This window comes from Phycodurus eques, chromosome 12 (genome assembly GCF_024500275.1).
Source record: "Phycodurus eques isolate BA_2022a chromosome 12, UOR_Pequ_1.1, whole genome shotgun sequence".
Taxonomy (NCBI): domain Eukaryota; kingdom Metazoa; phylum Chordata; class Actinopteri; order Syngnathiformes; family Syngnathidae; genus Phycodurus; species Phycodurus eques.
The window spans coordinates 7,069,826-7,086,468 of NC_084536.1; the positions used below are offsets into that span (position 1 = coordinate 7,069,826).

General features: G+C 42.5%; 1 protein-coding gene across 2 annotated transcripts in view; it reads left to right on the top strand.

Annotated features, from left to right (window-relative positions):
• The window catches only part of LOC133410432 (myosin light chain kinase, smooth muscle-like), a 31,862-nt gene extending 15,433 nt beyond the window's left edge, over nt 1-16,429 (top strand). For both annotated transcript variants that reach the window (XM_061691610.1, XM_061691611.1), the window contains exons 8-18: nt 743-857; nt 944-976; nt 2,210-2,300; nt 2,767-2,970; nt 3,891-4,108; nt 4,201-4,324; nt 7,047-7,199; nt 9,724-9,938; nt 14,304-14,432; nt 14,494-14,606; nt 14,996-16,429. In XM_061691610.1, coding sequence (XP_061547594.1) covers nt 743-857; nt 944-976; nt 2,210-2,300; nt 2,767-2,970; nt 3,891-4,108; nt 4,201-4,324; nt 7,047-7,199; nt 9,724-9,938; nt 14,304-14,432; nt 14,494-14,606; nt 14,996-15,118 — 1,518 coding nt within the window. In that variant the 3' untranslated portion in view covers nt 15,119-16,429. The remainder of the gene's footprint in view (nt 1-742; nt 858-943; nt 977-2,209; nt 2,301-2,766; nt 2,971-3,890; nt 4,109-4,200; nt 4,325-7,046; nt 7,200-9,723; nt 9,939-14,303; nt 14,433-14,493; nt 14,607-14,995) is intronic.
• Nucleotides 16,430-16,643: the final 214 nt, after the last annotated feature.

Below are 16,643 nucleotides of genomic sequence, written 5' to 3' on the forward strand. Positions count from 1 at the left end.
CTCTGCTCAAATTCATCCGAAAGATGTTCTATCGGGTTGAGGTCAGGACTCTGTGCGTGTCACTCAAGTTCATCAAGTTTGGTGTAGATGAAGTTGACTGGCCTACACAGAGTGGAGACTGAGAGCCAGGCCTTCTTATCCAACATCGGTCTATGACCTCACAAATGCACTTCTGGAAGAATGGTCAAAATTTTGCATAAACACCCTTCCCAGAAGAGTTGAAGCTGTTGCAACTACGAAGGGTGGACCAATGTCAGATTAAACCCTATGGATTAGGAATGGGATGCCACTATATATATATATATATATATATATATATATATATATAATTAACATTATTACATTATTATTATATAATTTTTTATGATATACTTTATTTGTCAAGATTATTACATTTTGAATTAATATATTATATAACATAAATATTATATTAATACATATGTATATAAAGTAGCTTTCAGTTTTTATTCCACTGCTTTTATTAATGTTTTAGATTTTTGCCGTGGTATCATTTCAGTACTGGTATCCAGGTATTTTATGCAGGTGGGGCATCAAAGTTAGAATTTTGCTATCGTGACATCACTACCATATGGGCTACAGCAACCTATTTTCCGAAAATCTTTTTACCAGAGTTCCTGATTTTTTTGGTGGAAAACTGTTTTATGTCTCTGACTTTATTCATTGCAACGTCCCTGTCTGTGACCATATTCCCCTGTCTCATTACCTTTCTGTCCACCTGCAGAACCTTTTTCCAGAGCGGCAATATAAATTCCGGATCCGAGCGGAGAACATCTACGGCATCAGCGAGCCTAGTGTCGAATCCGAGGACGTCACCGTGGGCCTGGTGGACGATAATGGTGAGGACACGCCGGCGAACTGCGTGTGGAGCGTTGTGACCGAACCAAGTGGAATAACTTGTTGTGTTATTTGCTTATGTCAACAGAGAACCAGGAAGAGGCAGAGGAGGAGGAGGATGGTACGACTATTCACACTTTCTGGTTACACTCACACCAATATTGTATCATCAGTATCACAGGGTATCTCGCCAGGTGACGGTTCAGAGGTGGGGGACTCCAGTCCGATGACTTGACTCTAGTCAGACTTAGGTTGCCAATTTTAGGACTTGGGACTTGCTTGGCTAAAACTTATGAAAGAATCCACTTGACTTTGACTTAACTACATATGCATAGCTTGATAGTCTTCATTTTCAACAGTGTGCTTTTTCTCTCCCCCCAAACTTTACTTTTTCCTTGATTTTTTTTAAAATCCCATTCTTTGAAAATAAATAAAATTTGGGCTTTTGTCTTGCAAAAGTTTGTCTTGTCTCTTTAAAAACAATATTAGTCTTGAGATTTCATTTTTCTAAAAAAAAAAAAAAGACTTTTTTTCTCTTTAGTTTTTTAAAGTAAAATTTCTATGAGAAACAAATTAGATTATATCAATAAATCATATTTCTATGGGGGAAAAATCATTTTGAGGAGAAAGTAAATTTTTGAGATAAAAATACAATCTCAAGAAAAAAGGATGTCTTTTGCAAGAAAAAAAAACTGAATTTGACTTATTTTTCATCTTATTTTTCTAGTAATATAATTTTTGTGTAGCGTGCACAAACATGGTACCCCGCCAGTAGGCTATGATGCAGATTGCAGACGCCACCTCATGAAACCAGTATAATGGAGGAAACAGATGATTATTACATTTGGATTCAAGGATCGTGTTTTTGATTAAAAAAATAAAAAAAAAGAGAATGGCAACAAGCAAGGTTTGCAACTCTTATATGATAAAAGACAGGCATCACTATAAATGCCACAAAGACAGGAAAGCTATGTTGACTTAACAGTTTAGTTCACTGATGGACAAAGATGAACAAAGCTTCATGTCCGTTATGCATTTAATTAACAAGACAAAGTAATAAACAATATGGAGACTGGTATGGGACCATTAAAACTATGTGATTGTGAATGTGTTATACACTGTAGCTACCTACACAAGTACAGATACTGAGTGAAAAGTGCTAATATACGTCATGACACAGCAAGATTGTAAGACTTGATTTATGCCTTGCTTAACCCAAGTCATGACTTTTGGTTGCAGTTTATATGGTTAACACTTGAGACTTCCTTGTGATTTGCACATATGTGACTTGCGTGACTAGGTTGTTATTTTTGACATCACGTGACCGCTCTGATGGTGGCTTCGTGTGTGGCAGACTCGGAGAAGGAGCCAGACTACAGGCAGGTGACGGTCCGAACAGACGTGAAGGTGAAGGAGCTGTACGACGTGGAGGAGAGGCTGGGAACGTAAGCCCCTTTAAGCATGTGCACTGGCTAGTTCCTTTATCTTAAGTACATCCACGCAGAGATGCTGTGATTGGTCTATGTGGGAAAAAAATTCCTTGCTTTGATATAGAGAATACCCGAAATATATCTAAAGACAAATTAACATGCAGTTTATTATTATTTTTATGCAAAGAGGTCAGACATCCAACATTGTGACAGGCAGTGTTTTGGTATCTGGCCAGGAGGAGGTTTTAAATAATAATATACACATATAAATGATCCAGACCAATTCACATTTAAAATCTGTGGCATTGAGGGGGCACGAACAAGGATCAACGGTATAGTGGGAGGTTACAATGTCATCTAAATAATCCAAGTGTGTCTTTCCCATTGTTTACTCTCAAAGGACAAAGACACAATTGCCATAAGTTATACTGTCACAGATCTAACATTTTCCATGCTGTGGATTTCCGTGGTGGTGTCACAGAGGCAAGTTCGGTCAGGTGTTCAAGCTTGTGGAAAAGGCCACCAAGAAGGTGTGGGCGGGCAAGTTCATCAAGGCGTACTCCGTCAAGGACAAAGACAATGTTCGGCACGAGATCAACATTATGAACAGCCTCCACCATCCAAAGCTGGTCCAGTGTGTGGACGCCTTCGAGGGAAAGTCAGACATCGTGGTGGTGCTGGAGATGTAGGTGACGTGTAGGGGGTCCTGGCACAAATGGGGACTCCAGTCAGTAAGACTTGGACTGGAGTTGACTTGAGTGACTCGAGACAGGACTTGACAGACTTGGTTGTTGCTCATTTTATATGTTCAGTTTAAATATAGCTGGATCCTGAATTCAAACCCTTAGTTGTACTGTGTGTCTGCTGTGCTAACCACTTGGTCACTATGCCGGCGACATACAGGTTATTTGATTTGGAAAAAATGCAACAGAAGTGAAATGTTGGCGTACATTTCGTCTTCACCGCAATCCAATCTTTCCTAGAAAGTGGGCTTTGGTACCATCTTGTGGCATCTTTGGGCATTATATACAAGAGCACAAAAATATGCAGAGAACCACCAATAGGTGAGTTTGTCAACAAATAACGTAGGCTAGCCCTCCCGTATTAATTTCCTCATCTGCACTTCAATATGTCAGAATGTTACGTTGTCAGATTATTTTAAAACAAATCACTCTACAATTAGGTGGATGAAGGAAAACATCCATATTCAAATCTGAGGATACTGGAAATGTGTGACTTGATCCCATGTCTGTATTTTGGACTTGGGACTTGACTTGATATAAACTGTGACTTGACTTAACTTGATCAAGACAAATCTTGGGACTTGCTTGAGATTAGAAGGTTTAAGATTTGAGATTTACTTGAGACTTGCACTTGATCCAATCTCTAGATCATTTAGTCAATAATATTATTTTGCCTTGTTGGTCTTCTGTCTGAATGAAAAGCAGCTACTGGAGGTAAGACTCCATTGACAAGGTGACTCAGATCTTCACTTATCAAAGGACTTGTCTTGACTTCAGATGACCTGTGGATTGATTTGACTTTCCCAAGACAAAATGACTTACTTGAGACCTGCACGTGTGATTTACTTCGTGTGCTGAGCAGGATCTCTGGCGGCGAGCTGTTTGAGCGCATCATTGACGAGGACTTTGAGTTGTCAGAGCGCGAGGTGATCAAGTACATGCTGCAGATCGTGGACGGGGTGGGCTTCATCCACAAGCAAGGCATCGTGCACCTGGACCTCAAACCCGAGAACATCATGTGTGTCAACAAGATTGGCAGCAAGATCAAACTCATCGACTTTGGCCTGGCCAGGCGGCTAGGTGACGTTAGCGCCTCCTAGACTTCAGACCAGCTCTGAGTGGACCGTCAAATCATCTTCTAACCAACCGACCCTGTTTTTCATCTCTCGCAGAAAACGCCGGAACCCTCAAAGTTTTGTTTGGAACCCCCGAGTTTGTCGCGCCCGAAGTCATCAACTACGAGGCCATCAGTTATCCCACCGACATGTGGAGCATCGGCGTCATCTGCTACATTCTGTGAGTAGCGCATATCACATGGAAAGGATCGGAGTAATATTTTACATACTGTCAGTACTGCATGTCGGTCACATGGTGAGAAGTTATCTGCTGCATTCTGTCCATACTGCATGTCCATTACATCTGGAGTGCTGAAGTCGTCTGTTACATACTGTCAGTACAGTACTAGATGTCGGTTGCATGTAGACAACCTAAGTAATCTGTTACATATTTTCAGTAGCGTGTGAGATGAAAAGCGTTCACGTTGAGTGGAAGCAAAGAATACTCCGAGACACAGGCGATTGGTTTGATTGGTTTATTGAACAAGCCTTTGTGTCTTAACAGCTTCTTTTCATGGTCAGATTCGCTATGAGGCCGGCCTCGAAAATCTCAAGTCACCAGTTTATAAAGTCTTGCATCGATGTGCGTACTCTTAAGTGCTGTCAGGATTCAGGTTGCAAGTTGGACCAAGATGCAGAGAGGACAGGGAGGTGAGTTTGTGAATAAAGGTTTAATGCAGTTTGGAAGCGAACAAAGGAAATCCGAGAACTAAATCCGGGATTGGCAGGGTTCCAACGAGGACCGGTCTGGCAGGGTAGGAGTCCGTGTTGTCGGTGGGCCGCAAGAGGTGAGCACTGGTTTGCATTGAGCAAGGGCTGATGGCAGACTGAGGACAAAGAACAAGAATTAGGTAGAGGTAACTCACGAGGTCTTCAAGAAGCAAAAAGATAGGCAAGGTGGCTAGATTACGAACTTGATGTAGAGCGTTGATAGTCTGGCGACGAGTTGGAGTCCCATAGCGTTTTAGGAGCAGTCAGGTGTAATTAGGATGACAAGGTGCAGCTGCAAGACTCCAACAACCCTGCAAAGCACTCATGACACACACACACACGGGCTGGACTCAGGGTGCTGAACCAGCAGGCCTGACAAGTACCGCCCCTACGCCTGATTGGTTCACTAAGGTTTGAATTGTACAGCTACTTCCTCTTACCTATACTTGGTGTCACTTTTTGTCCACCAGATGGCCCTCTTATCATTGAATCAACCGAAACCCAAAGGAATGATGAGTCTGGATTTGATCCACCACATGGCGATCGTAATCTTTGATGTTGATGATCTCAGCCCCCGTTTGTGGCTTCTGTCATAGCTTACCCAGAGGACATATTGCCCTGTAAACTGCAGGGAAGATCTATGGATAAGCATTTGGTCTCAGGAATGCAATTGCCCTCCTTAAACTAGGTTGAAAGAGAAAGAGCTGAAGCAGTCACGCTTCTGCAGGCATCCTCCTATACTGTGAAAATGTCTCTCCTCAGGTGCTTAATAAAAATACACTACACATGGAACCTCGATTTAATGGAGCCGGACACAACGGACTTCAGATTTAACAGACAGAAATCAGTGTCCGGTTGGAACTCAAAATGCCCCTTGTAGCAAACAAAGTCTTGTTAGTTTCCGAATTGGCCGCTGTTGTTTCCTGGCGCTTTCACAGACACAGACTGGTACCTGTACAATATTTCCGGGTTGTGCCACTGTTGTCACAGAGACTAGATCTGGCTTACCGACATGCCTATGTGGCGGTCATGTTGGCAGGGGCGATGTTCCCAACAAAGGCAATACACAGACATTAGCTAAATTTTGCCATAGGCACACAGCTGAAAATGTGCGTGTCGTATCTACCTATTCATATCTATGGCTCGAACATGCTACAGTTGTTTTTTGTCAAGGCCTTGACTATGGCATCCAATCATAACAGAGCTGAAAAGAAAAGTGCACTAAGCTCAGTATTAGTGACATATTGGAACTTATGAAGCTGGAGTTGGGAGTTTCTGTGGCCAGAGTATGTGAGGAATATGGTGTAAAAATAAATAAATAAATAAAACATTAAAAATAACTGACATACCTAGGAGTAATGAAAAACTCCAAACTTTTACTGTTAAATTTGATGTGGACCCTACAAAAGATAAGAAAGGTGTTGCGCATCAGCGTAAGCACATGAAAGTGTGTCAAAGTAGGGACCTGGAGGAAGCTTTTTGTGGTATGTGCAACGGCACTTTCAGGGCAGTATAGACCTGCAATGTTTAAAGGTAAATTTGGATAAACTTTAAAACTTTTACAAATATTTTCAAGCTTTTTTATATGTATTTACAATAATTTTGTAAAGGCGGCACGGTGGACGACTGGTTAGCACATCTGCCTTACAGTTCTGAGGACCCTGTTTCAAATCCGTCCTCGCCTGTGTGGAGTTTGCATGTTCTCCCCGTGCCGGCGTGGATTTTCTCCGGGTAATTCGGTTTCCTCTCACATCCCAAAAACATGCAGGGTAGGTTAACTGAAGACTCTAAATTAAATAAAATGTTGTACTGTACGGGGTGTTTTTAGGCCACGGAAAAAGTGCTTCAAATTAACGGACAAACGGCTTTAACGGACGGCCCCTATACCCTATTAGTTATATAGAAGTTCTACTGCACTGCATACCAGTTACATGTGGAGAACCAAAGTCATCTGCGACATACTGGGAGTACTGCATGAGTTACATTTTGAGTACTTGCGTAATCTGCTTTTGGTATTGCTTCAGTTAAATGTAGAATACCATAGTAATCTGTTTGATACTGCCAGTACTGCATATTAGTTATATGTATAAAAGCTAAGTCTGTTACATGCTCGGAGTACTACATAGTAACACAAGGATAACCTTAGCAAACTGTCCCATAGGTTGAATATTACCTCTATTCTTCCCTGTCAGGCTGAGCGGTCTGTCGCCCTTCATGGGCGACAACGACAACGAGACGTTGGCCAACGTGACTTCGGCCACATGGGACTTTGAGGACGAGGCCTTCGACGAGATCTCAGATGATGCCAAGGACTTCATCACCAGGCTGCTCAAGAAGGACATGAAGTCAGCCTTCAGTCCCACTTAGATGGAATTTATTGTTGGTCTAGAGCAGGGGTTTCGAACTTGTTTCCTTTACAGGCCACATGGTCATTATGTTTGCCTTCACGAGGCCGGTTATAATGGCAAAACCACACAAATATATTATCGGCCAGGGTCTAACGATACACCAAAAATCACAGTTCAGTACATACCTTGTTTTTTTAAGGTTGCTTAGTACTTTGTTGATGCACCTTTAGCAGCTAATGGCAAAGGCTATGAATACCTATGTACATTTCTTACTTCTTTATTTTTGATAAATGTGCAAAAAGTAAAGTGTTGCAAATACTTTTTGAGGGACTGTATATTCTTTATGGGAAACCTAATATCATTTTCAATTACTGTATGGTACATAACTGCCCCTACATTTAACTATCCTTTTAAGTTAGATAACTGGTTTTGAACAGAAGTCGAGGTAAAATTGTGGCAACAGTGGGTACATAAAGTAGTCAGACCCCTTTAAATTGTTCACTCTTTTTTTTATATTGCAGTCATTTGCTAAAATCATTTAAGCTATTTTGTGCCGCATTAATGTACACATAGCACCCCATATTGAGAGAAAAATAAATGGAATTGTTGAAATTTTTGCAGATTTATTGAAAACGAAAAACTGAAATATCACACACTCATAAGGATTCAGACCCTTTGCTCAGTATTTAGTAGAAGCACCCTTTTGAGCTAATACAGCCATGAGTCTTTGAGAATGATGCACCTTGATTTGGAGATCATCTGCCATTCCTTCTTGCAGATCCTCTCCCGTTCTGTCAGGTTGGATGGTGAACGTTGGTGGGCAGCCATTTTCAGGTCTTTCTTGAGATGCTCAATTGGGTTTGAGTCAGGGCTCTGGCTGGGCCATTCAAAAACAGTCATGGAGTTGTTCCGAAGCCACTCCCTCGGTATTTTAGCTGTGTTCTTATGGTCAGTGTCTTTTTTGAAGGTGAAACTTTGGCCCAGTCTGAGGTTCTAAGCAATCTGGAGAAGGTTTTCATCCAGGATATCCCTTTACTTGGCCGCATTCATCTTTCCTTCGATTCCAACCAGTCTCCCTGTCCCTGCAGCTGAAAAACACACCCACAGCACGATGCTGCCACCACCATGCTTCACTGATGGGACTGTATTGGACCGGTAATGAGCAGTGCCTAGTTTTCTCTACACATGCCACTGAGAATTAAGGTCAACAATTTCTATCTTGGTCTCATCAGACCAGATAATCTTATTTCTCACCATCTTGGAGTCCTTCAGATGTTTATTTTAGCAAACTCCATGCAGGCTTTCATGTGTCTTGCACTGAGGAGAGGCTTCCGTCGGGCCATTCTGCCATAAAGCCCCGACTGGTGGACGGCTGCAGTGATGGTTGACTTTTTAGAATTTTCTCCCATCTCCCGACTGCATCTCTGGAGCTCAGCCACGGTGATCTTTGGGTTCTTCTTTACCTCTCTCACCAGGCTCTTCTCCCCCAATTGCTCAGTTTGGCCGGACGGCCAGCTCTAGGAAGGGTTCTGGTCGTCCCAAATGTCTTCCATTTAAGTATTATGGAGGCCACTCTGCTCTCGGGAACCTTAAGTGCAGCAGAATTTTTTTTTGTAACCTTGGCCAGATCTGTGCCTTGCCACAATTCTGTCTCTGAGCTCTTCAGGCAGTTCCTTTAACCTCATGATTCTCATTTGCTCTGACATTCACTGTGAGCTGTAAGGTCTTCTGTAGACAGGTGCATGGCTTTCCTAATCAAGTCCAATCAGTATAATCAAACACAACTGGACTCCAATGAAGGTGTAGAAACATCCTAAGGATGATCAGAAGAAATGGACAGCACCCGAGTTAAATATATGAGTGTCACAGCTGTGTGATATTTCAGTTTTTGTTTTTTAATAAATCAGCACAAATTTCTAAAATGGGGTGCTGTGTGTACATTAATGAGGAAAAACTGAACTTAAATTATTTTAACAAAGGGCTGCAATATAACAAAGAGTGAAAAAGTTAAGGGGGTCTGAAAACTTTCTGTACCCACTGTAAATTGACATGAGGAGCTGGATATGGACTGCGGTTTGAGTTTGATATTTGCGCTCTTGAAACAAGCAGTTGGAAATAGCATCTGAAATATATTTTGTTGTGGATCATGGATATGCTGATCTTGAGGGATTTTGATGTCGACGCGATTACAGTCACTGGTAATGAACTCGTCCGATATTTAGGGATATATTTTTCCTACCAGTTTGCCAATCGCGAAGAAAGGGTTTTTGAAGGTTAATCTTCATTTTACCAATTTCCACAACCGTAAGTAATGTTGAGTACTTGATGGAATTATTTAAAGTTTTTGTCAGACCGGGTTTCTTTTCAATAATTTTTTCATAGTAATGTAGGGCCATTTTGGAATAGCAGTAATTTGAAAACTCTCCCAAGCCGTCCTTCCATTAGCAGCTCTACGCTGTAGAAAGGTGGTCAGGAGGAAGAAAGGAAAGCAGCCTCACCATTGGTGGCTTTGCGTTTACAGGGCACGTCTGAGCTGCCACCAGTGTCTGGAGCACACCTGGCTCAAGCAGGACACCAACACCATGAAGACCAAGAAGCTCTCCAAGGAGAGAATGAAGAAGTACATCTTGAGGAGAAAGTGGCAGAAAACGGGCCATGCCGTAAGAGCCATTGGCAGACTGTCGTCCATGGCCATGATGGCGGGGGTCCACGCCAAGAGGGGTTCACCCACTGACGGTACCACCCTTGTCCATGTCACCTCAGGACTCAAAACCTGCATGGATTTTAAAACATTCTGCACAGAAATCAAAAACATGACATAAACCATTTGTAATGGGAAGGGTTGCTGGGGTGGGGTTACTCTGACTGATTACAGGTACTGTTTGCAGTAATATATTGTTTCCTGTGCTGTATAAAGTTTGTCTGTTTCCTTGTATGGGTTATCAAACCTCCTGATATGGGCTGTTCGGTCCCTGTATCACTCTGGATGAAATGATGCGGACTCTTCATCGGTCTGTCGTGGTGAGGACGAACCTGAGCCCAAAAGCAAACCTCTTGATTTACTGGTCGATCTATGTTCCCACCCTCACTTATGGTCACAAGCTGCGATGCGTGACTAAAAGAACAAGATCACAGATACAAGCGGCTCAAATGAGTTTCTTCTCTAGATAGGGTGAGAAGCCCAGTCATCCGTGAGGGGATCAGATTAGAGAGGAGACAGATGGGGGAGGTTGAGCATATGGTTAGGATGGTCTTGCTCCTCCTGATAGCCTCACTATTGAGGTGTTCATGGCAAGTCCAACCAGGAGGAGGCCCCAGGGAATACCCAGGACAAGCTTGAAAGACCATGTCTCTCGGCTGGCCTGGAGACACCTTGTGATCCCCCTGGAAGAACTGGACCGAGTGGTTTGGAGAGGGAAGACTTACCTTCTTCCCTTCCCTTCTCTGCTTAGGTTGCTGCCCCATTGATCTGACACCAGACAAGACGAAGAAGATCTTTGAGAATAAGAAAATACCTCTTCATTTTAACACATAGGAACATGGCGGAATTGTCCACCTGCGTCAATTATTTAACAATAATGTATTCACGATGTGAACAAATGTTTTAAGAATTTAAAAGAGGTGGAAACTTCCTTCAATATAACACAAAAATAGCAATGAAAAAAAGGAGAGTTTTAAAAAAAAATAGTGAAGCTTCTCCCACAAAGCAAAAAAACCCCAAAAAAAGCACAAATGCAATGCATATATCATTCACTGAATGGGAAGACCTTTATATGTCTACTGACCGCAACTACTTAATGCAGATCTGTAATACATTCAAGATGACAAAAAAATACAACTTATACAATTTAAATTACGCCATAGAACACACAAGACTCAATGCAGAATGCATAGAATTGGCTTCTCTCAGTCTAATATATGCACGTAATTAATGCACCGAAAATACACCAGACACCTATTTCCATCCTATATGAGAATGCAAACCGGTTCAGTGCTTTTGGACTTTGGTTATGCACAAACTTTGTGCATACTCTGGGATTTAAATATAATATTTTTCTTTCGGCTTGTCCTGTTAGGGGTCGCCACAGCGCGTGATCCTTTTCAATATAAGCCTATCTCCTGCATCCTCCTCTCTAACACCAACTGCCCTCATGTCTATCAACCTCTTTGGTCTTCCTCGAGCGCTCTTGCCTGGCAGCTCCATCCTCATCATCCTTCTACCTATATATTCACTATATCGCTTCTGGGCGTGTCCAAACCATTAAGGTTTGCTCTCTCTAACTTTGTCTGCAAAACATCTAAACTTGGCTGTCCCTATGATGAGCTCATTTCTAATCCTATCCAACCTGATCACTCCGAGAGCGAACCTCAACATCTTCATTTCTGCCACCTCCAACTCTGCTTCCTGTTGTCTCTTCAGTGCCACTGTCTCTAATCCATACATCCTGGATGGCCTCACCACTGTTTTATAAACTTTGCCCTTCATCCTAGCAGAGACTCTTCTGTCACATAACACACCTGACACCTTCCTCCACCCGTTCCAACCTGCTTGGACCCGTTTCTTCACTTCCTTACCACACTCTCACCATTGCTCTGAACGGTTGACCCCAAGTATTTCAAGTCGTCCACCCTTGCTATCTCTTCTCCCTGTAGCCTCACTCTTCCCCCTTCACCCCTCTCATTCATGCAAATATATTCTGTTTTACTTCAGCTAATCTTCATTCCTCTCCTTTCCAGTGAATGCCTCAACCTTTCTAACCGTTCCTCCACCTGCTCCCTGCTTTCACTGCAGATCACAATGTCATCTGCAACCATCACGGTCCATGGGTATTCCAGTATAACATCATCTGTCAACTTATCCATCACCACTGCAAACAGGAAGTGGCTCTGGGCTGATCTTTGATGCAGTCCCCCCGCCACCTTAAACTCCTCTGTCACACCTATAGCACACCTCACCACTGTTCTAGTGCTGTCATATATGTGCTGTACTATTCTTACTTCTCTGCCACTCCAGACTTCCACATGCAGTACCACAGTTCCTCTTTGAGTACTCAGTCATACGCTTTCTCTAGATCTACAAAGACACAATTTAGCTCCTTCTGACCTTCTCTGTACTTCTCCAGCAACACCTTCAAGGCAAATAAGGCATCTGTGGTACTCTTCCTAGGCATGAAACCATACTGTTGCTTGCAAATACTTACTTTTGTCCTGAGTCTGACCTCCGCTACTTTTTCCTATAGCTTCATTGTGTGGCTCATCAACTTTATTCCTCTATAGTTCCCACAGCTCTGCACATCACCCTTGTTCTTAAAAATGGGCATCAGCACAGGCATCTTCTCAACCGCTAGAATTCTGTTGAACAACCTGGTCAAAAACTCCACAGCCACCATTACTAGATGCTTCCATACCTCCACAGGTATGTCAACTGCCTTTCAATTTTTCATCCTCTTTAATGCCTTTCTAACTTCCCCCTTATTAATCATTTCCACTTCCTGGTCCACCACGCCTCTTCTACTCTTCCTTCTCTCTCATTTTCCTCATTCATCAACTACTCAAAGTATTCTTTCCATCTATCCAGCACACTACTAACCCTTCTTCATCACCCGTTTCCTTCACCAACATGTCCAATTACAATCTGGACCAATCACGACTCTTGGTCTGGGATACACAGAACTACTTCATCTAGGTCCTTCCAGAAAATTCCTTTCACCTCTAGGTAACATCCTACCTGGAGGAAGCACATTATACATAATTATAACAATTTCAAGTTTCATCCTCATCACTCCATCTGACACTCTTTTCACCTTCAAGACATTCTTCGCTAACTCTTCCTTTAAAATAACCTTGACTCCATTTCTTTTCCCATCTACTCCATACTAAAATAATTTGAACCCTGGCCCTAAGCTTCTAGCCCTTACTGCCTTTACACCTGCTCTGCTGTATGCACAATATTTCTAACTTTATCCTAATCATTATGTCAACCAACTCTCGAACATTTCCTGTCATAGTCCCAACATTCAAAGTCCCCACATTTAGTTTTAAGCTCTGCGCGTCCTTCTTTCTGCCAAAGAACGCGCTTCCCACCTCTCCTTCGTTTTTGATCCACAGTCGCTGAATTTCCACAGGCACCCTGTAGGTTAATGGCTGCGGCGGTGGATGTTGTTAACCTGGGCCACGACCGATCCGGTATGAAATTCTTTGGATGAACGCTCATATTTGTTTGGCAAAGTTTTAAGCCGGATGCCTGTCCTGACGCAACCTTCTGCATTTATCCGTGCTTGGGACCATTCTACAGTTTGCACTGGCTTGTGCCCCCCATAGGGCTGTATTCAGGATTTAAATATAATCAACCTCCCAAATAAATATTCACAACCAATACTGGTTACTCTAGCTATCGCTAAGAAAACAATATGGCTAAAGTGAAAAGATAAACAAGCCACCAACATTAATCAATGGTGAAATCTTACTATTCAACATATTGCTTTAGAGAAAATGTATCATCGGAACAAAATAACCAACAAGAAAATTTCCTTTCATCAGCATGATGAACCTAGATCTTTGATTATTCATTGCCTGGGTGAAAGTGCCATCTAACAATAATGTATGGTAATGTAATGATTTATTCTTTATTCTAGAATGTTTAATATCCAAGGGTCACATGCATACATTGAAGATCCTGTCCTATCCTCTTGACCCTGTGGTTGCAGTGCGGCCCCATTAGGGGGTGGGGTCCTCCCTCTGCCTTCGCCTGATGGGCGGCGGTTGCCGGGTGGTTCTACCTTAGTTCCCCAGTTCCGGTTCCGCCCGCTTCCAATGGTGCTGGTGTGGTGCCAGCTGGCGCCTATTGGGGTGCCCTGTTCAGGCCTCCGGTTGGGGGACGGTACGGGGCGGGCGAGAGAAGAGCAGCAGACTAGGATTCAGCACGTCTGTGCTCTCTTCTGGTCCCGGCGCTCCACTCCTCTGCTACTTCTGACCCCCTTAGTTTTAATGCATAACACACATCAATCCCCCATTTCTTTTACTTTATTTATTTAAATGTAATTTACATAAGCTCCACTACCAAATAAAGTAAACAAACAAAGTGCCTGATGTATGTTTCAGAGGACAACCAGTTTTTGGAGTGCTTGGAGCTGGAACAGAAGGCCGAGTGTAAGCCCAGCTTCAGCACCGTCATCCAGGATGTAGAAGTGGTGGAGGGCAGCGCCGCACGCTTCGACTGCAAAATCGAAGGTACCCAACCCCACTGCCAAGCCGCCACTCACTCCGGGCTTAATCGCATGACCGTCGGCAGGTTATCCTGACCCCGAGGTGGTGTGGTACAAGGACGAACAGCCCATCAAGGAGACCAGGCACTACCAGATCGACTATGACGAGGACGGCAACTGCAGCCTGGTCATTTCAGAGGTGCCCAACAACGTCACCTTTAATAACCAATACAAAAAAGTTTTTATTTGATTATCATATCTGCTTTTTCAGGCAAAGTGTGTGAGCATTGTGGAAAGAGTGCTTTGGGTAAACTTACCTGTTTTTTGCTTTTTTGTTGTTGTTTTTTTAACAGCTATCAGTTCACCACTTATCTTACTTTATAACATTTCAATCTAGTCATTGAACTTCAACTGCTTGACTTTCAATTTAAATATTGAAAAATTGGGCTGTTCTCAAACTTTTGACCGGTATTGTATATGCGAATATATTTCGTGACTGCGCAAGATTGTATGACTTGACTTACGACTTGCTTACCCCAAGTAATGACTTGAAACTCTGTTTACCCACCCGTGTCATTTTCACCCCAGGTGTCAGGCGACGACGATGCCAAGTACACGGTAAAGGCTGTCAACAATCTGGGTGAGGCCACTTGTACTGCGGAGCTGCTGGTAGAGGTCATGGCTGGAGAAGAGGAGGAAGAGGAGGAGTGAGGCCACAGCTTCTGGACAGCAGAGGAAAGCAGCTCAGATAGGAAGTGGCACAGTTGTACTTCCTGTCTGGAGACCAGGAAGATGGTGCCAGGATATTCACAGAGAAGGGTCATGCGGATAAGCAGCGAAATTAGGGGCAATCACATGCAAGATAATGTCATGTGGGATTCACGCACCTATGATGATATCGCCTGTCTATCACATACACATGATGATTCACACTTCAATGATTTAAAGAGAAACAATTATTTCAGCCAATAACAGTAAGCCCTTCCAGCTGACCCGCCTCTGTCAATACTGTGATCTTGGTTATTTATAAATACACACACACACACGCACACACACAAAAATGTGTTTGTTATTTAGCGGTGAGTGTGTGTGTGTTATGTAGAGGTGAGGCTGTGTGTTTGTGTATATATATGTGTGTGTGTGTGTGTGTGTGTGTGAGTGAGAGAGAGAGAGAGAGAGAGAGAGAGAGAGCGCCTTAACACTGAAACGTTAACGTTTCCTTTTGCTGCCTTCAAAGCCTGTTTGCGGTGTTCACCTGTGCCTTCACTACATTCTCATGATGTCATTATGATAAGCTCATGTGGCAATCACACCGTTATGACGATGGTGTTATGATGATTCCATATGCCATTTACACATTGTCCTCTGGGGACAGCCTTGTAGTTTACAAGACACCCACTCTTGCCCTCGATTCAAACCAGAGGTGGGTAGAGTAGCAACTAATTGTACTCAAGTAAGAGTACTGTTACTCTACAATAATATGACCCATGTTAGAGTAAAAAGTAGTCTTCCAGATAATTTATTGAGGAAGAATTAAGTATTCAATGAAAAAACTCAAGTACTGAGTGACTGGTGAGTAACTTCAGATTTTTTTAATCAAACCGTGATGTCAACTAGACAAAAATATCAAATGGGAATCTGGAAATTCAGATAATGCCCAACAATAACATTGACTGGAACAAAATAAATAAATGTTATGTTTTTAAAAAAGAACATAAATTAACTTTACACTGATGAAACAGCACAATAGGCTTACCAGGCGGAGAGTAAGTAGTCCTTGTTTTCTCTGTTCTTTTCACCAGGCAGGTTTTACGTAAATGAACCACTTTGCAAACTTTGTTTCTGCGTGAGGTCACAGCGATGTCGTGTGCAGTCATGTGACATCCTGGCTCTGTTTGATTGGTGAAATGGAGTCATACGTTACTAGTAGTTCTGTTGGAATGGAGAAACAGATTCACGTGTAAAAAGTCTCTTTTACAAACCAAAAAAAAAACAAAAAAAACGATTGTACAACCTGTTATAGATGAATAAAAGTAAAAAGAGTGGAACGTAGCTCAACGTAACAGATTAAAAGTAGTTTTATTCTTTACAAAAACACTAAAAGTAAAAAGTATGTTGCTTTAAAACTACTCCGACAAGTACATTTTCTCCCAAAAATGACGTGAGTAAATGTAGTGCATGACTACCCACCTCTGATCCAATCACACAAACACACACACGTTGCGGCACTTTCTTT